A 5,514-nucleotide genomic window follows, 5' to 3' on the forward strand; every position below is an offset into this window, starting at 1 on the left:
AATTAAATAGAATACAAAATTATGTTTCTCAATGAGGCCATTTAAATGCTCAGGTAGTGACATGGGGATAGTGGCTATTGCATTAGACAGCGAGGGCTGAGTATTTCCACCAGCACAGATGCATACTTGTATGAGAGACTTGTGTCCAGCTTCTTAGGGGATCAGGCACATGCCTTCTTCCACCTGAGACCACATCCTTGCTTAGCGGCTTTCTCTGCTCTGTTTTGCTTCCCTCATCCCCTTTATCCTGAGAGCACTCCCTGAACAAACCACATGCAGTGGAAATCCTACCTGATCCCCTTCTCCCATGGAACCTGGTGGAAAGCACCGTCCGGTTCGTGAGACCTGTCATTTCCAGTGTTGTGAAAGCTGTCTTCCCCCTCACTAGCTCATCCCGCATTGCCCTTGGGGGCCTGTTGTAGAATATGTGGGGTCATCTCAGACCTAGGGGACAGAGTTTTATTAAAGTAATAGTCTGTCATTCCTGCCACTGCCAGCACTGTTTCAAGATTCATTCAGGAAGTGGATAGGGCAGGGTTTGTATGTCAATTATGTTGGTGACTGTTAAATATTTGAAATATCTTCCATACAGACATTATCTTGAGATCTTTGGTCTTTAAAATGTGTAGTTTACATACTGAGTATGTTGTTTTATGGAAACTTGTTAAAACTAAAATTAAGAGACTTACATGTCAGCATTGAATACTTACAGTAATGGCTCTATGAGCTCCTGTGTGCCGGTACTAAATATTTAACCTCTTTAATTTTTATCTGTTCTCTTAATTATTGTTGTAAAATTATATTTTTATGAGATGTCACTTCCCAATATATTCTTTTTTTAGGGTAATTATTACATAGAAATCCATATTTTTGTGGAATATATTTATTTTTTATTTTACCTAACAACATTTTTTCTCTCTCTATATATATAACCTGTGCTTTTTTCAAGTATTAATTTTGTATGCAAATTCTGTATCCAAAGTAATAAGTTATGTGTGATTTATGGGTGGGTTTGTAACTGGATTTTCTCTAATACATCATATCATAATAATTAGTAGGCACAGCATTCTTTGCTTCCATACGTAGGATGGATGTTTCCTTATTCTATTAAGAATTATTATTATTCCTTAATTATTCCTATTTTCTAGTCAGTGTAATTTCATGTTTTGTCTAGGAGGAATCAGTGTCTCTTGCTACATTCAGTTATTTGATGCTTACCTAATATAGATGTTCTTAGTCTAATTACAAAATTCTCAGAAGGAGATTAAATGAAAAATCTCATTAATCTTAGTCAAAACATACCCTTTCTCTTGGAAGATTGCGTGCACACAGCTTTCAGATGGGTGGGTGCCCGGAATGGGAGGATGAAGGGGACAAAGTGACCCAGGAGAACATGTTCTTGAAAATTGTTGGTAGAATAAAATGCACTGCCTGATATTTCCTATATCCATTATTATTAGAGAATAATAATTTTCATAGATATAATGAGAAAAAAATGAAAGTAAGACGGTGGACTATGACATGAGTATTCTAGTTCCCTCCCAGCACACTCTCCAGCAAGGCGCTAGAAGCAATTGTAACATTCAGAGACAGTCACATTCCTTTTTGTCTTTTGGTGGGTGTCTGTTTTGCTTGAAATTCTATTTTTCAACTTACAATCATATTCATTTTCATACTGGTGAGATAGGTAGTCATTCAGCATTCCTATATATAATTTTTAAAAAAATTGTTTTAATTTAAGTTCAATTAATTAACATATTCTATATTATTGGTTTCAGACATAGAGGTCAGTGAGACATGAGTCTTATACAATACCCAGTGCTCATTACATCACGTGCCCTCCTTAATGTCCAGCAACCCCCAGTTTGTTTCCTATGATTAAGAGTCTCCTATGGTTTGTCTCCCCCTGTGGTTCATCTTTTTTTTTTTTTCCTCTCTTCCCCGATCCTCTATTTTGTTTCTTAAATTCCACGTGAGTGAAATCATATGATTGTCTTTCTCTGGCTGACTTACTTCATTTAGCATAACACCCTCTAGTTCCATCCACATCATTGCAAATGGCAAGATTTCATTTTTTGATGACCGAATAATATTCCATTATATATGAATGGTATATATACATGTGTGTGTGTGTGTGTATATATATGTATATATATAAAAATTTATATATATAAAATGGTATATATATGTGTATATATATAAAATGGTATATATACGTGTGTGTGTGTATATATATATATATATATATATATATATACACACATATATACCTCTTTTTTATCCATGCATCTGTTGATGGACATCTGGCTCTTTCCGTAGTTTGGCTATTGTGCACATTGCTGCTATAAACATTTGGGTGCACATGCCCCTTCGGATCACTGCATCTTTTCCTTTGGGGTAAATAACCAGTAGTGCGATTGCTGGGTCCTAGGGTAACTCTATTTTTAACTTCTTGAGGAACCTCCATACTGCTCTCCAAAATGGATGTACTAACTTTCATTCTCACCAACAGTGTTAGAGGGTTTCCCTTTTTCTGCATCCTCACCAACATTTATTATTTCCTGACTTGTTCATTTTAGCTGTTCTGACTTTTGTGAGGTGGTAATAATACATACATATATAATCTTATAAATCAGCAAATCATTTGCAGAAGTTTATTTTACCATGGTTTTATCTTTTCTAACCTTCTTCTTATTCCTAATTGATATGATAATATTAAAATATATTATATTCTAATGATACATGATGGCATTGGTTTTTCTCTTGATTGAGTTAGCATTTATTTCTGCCTTCTTTCACTTTGGTGAGTGCTTCCTTTCTTAGGCACATTTATTTTTAATTTTTATTTTTTAAAAAGATCTTATTTATATTTTTGAGAGAGAGTGAAAGAGAGTACATGGGGAGGGGGGTGCAGAGGGAGAGGAAGAAGCGGACTCCCCACTGAGTAGGGAGCCCAACATGGGGCCTGATCCCAGGACCCTGACTGAGATCATGGCCTGAGTTGAAGGCAGAAGCTGAACAAAATGAGCCACCCAGGTGCCTCTCTTAGACACATTTTAAAATGTCAGCAATTTATTTCAGTTAAGTGTTTTTGCATGTGTGTAGGAGGCTAAACCATGGTTTATTTTTTTTGCTCTTACCTGATGTGAGACAGGACATATACCCTGTTATACACATTTAGACAGTCTCAAATACTTTTTTTTTTTTTTAATTTGACAGAGAGAGATCACAAGTAGACAGAGAGGCAGGCAGAGAGAGAAATAGAGGGAAGTAGGCTTCCTGTTGAGCAGAGAGCCTGATGCGGGACTCGATCCCTGGATCCTGAGATCATGACGTGAGCAGAAGGCAGCAGCTTAACCCACTGAGCCACCCAGGGGCCCTCAAATACTTTTATATATGAAGTCTGTGTATAGACTTTCTGATGTGGATATCACTGAATACATCTGTATAGAAAATCAAAGGAAGTATAAAATAGTGTGAAATACTACATTCTCTATTTGGATTTTATGGACACTTAGTTTATGCCAGTTTTGTACCAGTTTCTTTCACACATCAGCGGATCCAAAATCAAATCCAATTCTGATTTTTAAAGTCTTGGAAGAATTAAAAATGTAGTGTATTTGAATGCCATTGAATACCATTTGAATAGGATAGAGCTAGAATACTCATTTTTGGATGCCTTTTTGGTTGGTATAGAACTATGCATCAGTACTAAGCAGCTGGATGAAAATGGTCATCAGTCTCACCTTACAGCTGACCATATGTTGGGTCCAGTGTCACTAACCTTTTAAGAGAGCTTCCAGAAAGGGGATTATTAGCCTAACGTCGATGGATGTCAAAGATTTTGTATAATACCAAAATATCCCTTTATTTATGCCTTTCCTTATACTAATTTAAGGATTCCTTTATAGTACTTTGACCGGTCTTTGCTTTGAGAATGTACCCGTCTTTATCTCTACTCTATTACCTATGTAATTGTTATATCATAGGGAGTGATGTGAAGCATACACTTTGTTCATAGATCACACAATTGGATAACTCTTGAAAATGTTTATTCTGATTAGAATGTTGAGAGGGTATATCCCTAACTTTCAGGAATTTTAAAACAACTCTACTTGATAATGTGAGAAATAGATATCTGCAGAAGGAAGAGCAAAGTGTTGGCCACTATATTGGTAAAAACTACATCAATATAAATGAGTACACCATTTATTTAAATAATTGCTGATAAAATCCCATGACCCTGTCTTATAAGATGATAGATCCATACCCTAACCCCACCCCCCACCAACTGTTTAATTTTTTGAAGACTTCTTTAAAAATGCTAAATGCTTGGTCCTGACAGGAAACATGTGCTAACAGAGGATGGAACAGAAGAATGGCAGCTCTTTCACGGGGTTTATCCTGCTGGGGTTCTCTGACCAGCCTCAACTGGAGCTAGTCCTCTTTGTGGTTCTCCTCATCTTCTACCTGTTCACTCTGCTGGGAAACACCACCATCATTGCCTTGTCTCACCTCGACCCACATCTTCAGACTCCCATGTACTTTTTCCTCTCCAACCTAAGCTTCCTGGACCTGTGTTACACAACAAGCACTGTCCCACAGCTCCTGGTTCATCTCAGGAGAGCAGACAAGTCTATCTCCTTTGGTGGCTGTGTGACTCAACTTTTCATCTCTCTAGGGTTGGGGTCCACGGAATGCATTCTCTTAGGGGTCATGGCGTTTGACCGCTATGCAGCCATCTGCAAGCCCCTGCAGTACACCGTGATCATGCACCCCCGTCTCTGTGCCCTCATGGCTTCTGCGTCATGGTTCTTTGGTTTTGCCAACTCTTCACTGGAGACAGTGCTCACATTCCTTTTACCACTTTGCGGGAGAAATAAAATAGACCACTTCCTTTGTGAGGTCCCCCCACTGCTCAAGCTTGCCTGTGTAGACACCACTGTGAATGAGTCTGTACTCTTCTTTGTAGGTGTGGTCATTCTCCTCATACCTGTGACATTAATCACAGTCTCCTATGGTCGGATTGTTAGGGCAGTCTTAAGAATAAAGTCATCTGCAGGGCAGAGGAAAGCGTTTGGCACATGTGGGTCCCACATCACAGTGGTCTCCCTGTTCTATGGCACAGCCATCTATGCTTACCTCCAGCCCAGCAACAACTACTCCCAGGATCAGGGCAAGTTTGTTGCTCTGTTCTACACCATCATCACCCCCATGGTCAACCCCATCATATATACACTGCGGAACAAGGATGTGACGGGGGCAATGAAGAAGGTGCTTTGCAGGGGCCAGGACTCCAGATGACTGGGCAGGGAAGACCCTTTGATGGAGTACTTTGAATGCTAGAGCTTTTAAGATAATTTTCCCCTTTCCCTGTCATCCAAAATTTCTTCTGACAACTGTTCTGTGGGAATTTCCTTACCTGATGCTTTTATGTAAGTCAGTGATCAAAATCTAAGTCCATGGATTCATGCAGCCTCCAGAGATATGACCTAGTGTCCTAGAGCATCTGCA

General features: G+C 38.7%; 1 protein-coding gene across 1 annotated transcript; it reads left to right on the plus strand.

The window, feature by feature from the left end:
- Positions 1-4,365: 4,365 nt before the first annotated feature.
- LOC101693772 (putative olfactory receptor 2B8) lies at positions 4,366-5,304 on the plus strand. Its single transcript, XM_004781530.2, has one exon. It carries the CDS (start codon positions 4,366-4,368, stop codon positions 5,302-5,304), a length of 939 nt encoding a protein of 312 aa, XP_004781587.2.
- The last annotated feature ends 210 nt before the right edge of the window (positions 5,305-5,514 follow it).

The sequence above is a fragment of the Mustela putorius genome, unplaced genomic scaffold (assembly GCF_011764305.1).
Source record: "Mustela putorius furo isolate JIRA1106 unplaced genomic scaffold, ASM1176430v1.1 tig00002210_pilon_pilon_pilon, whole genome shotgun sequence".
Taxonomy (NCBI): Eukaryota; Metazoa; Chordata; class Mammalia; order Carnivora; family Mustelidae; genus Mustela; species Mustela putorius.

Excerpts from the sequence above, each read along its gene's own strand:
- LOC101693772 (XM_004781530.2), top strand. The coding sequence starts at position 4,366 with ATGGAACAGAAGAATGGCAGCTCTTTCACGGGGTTTATCCTGCTGGGG.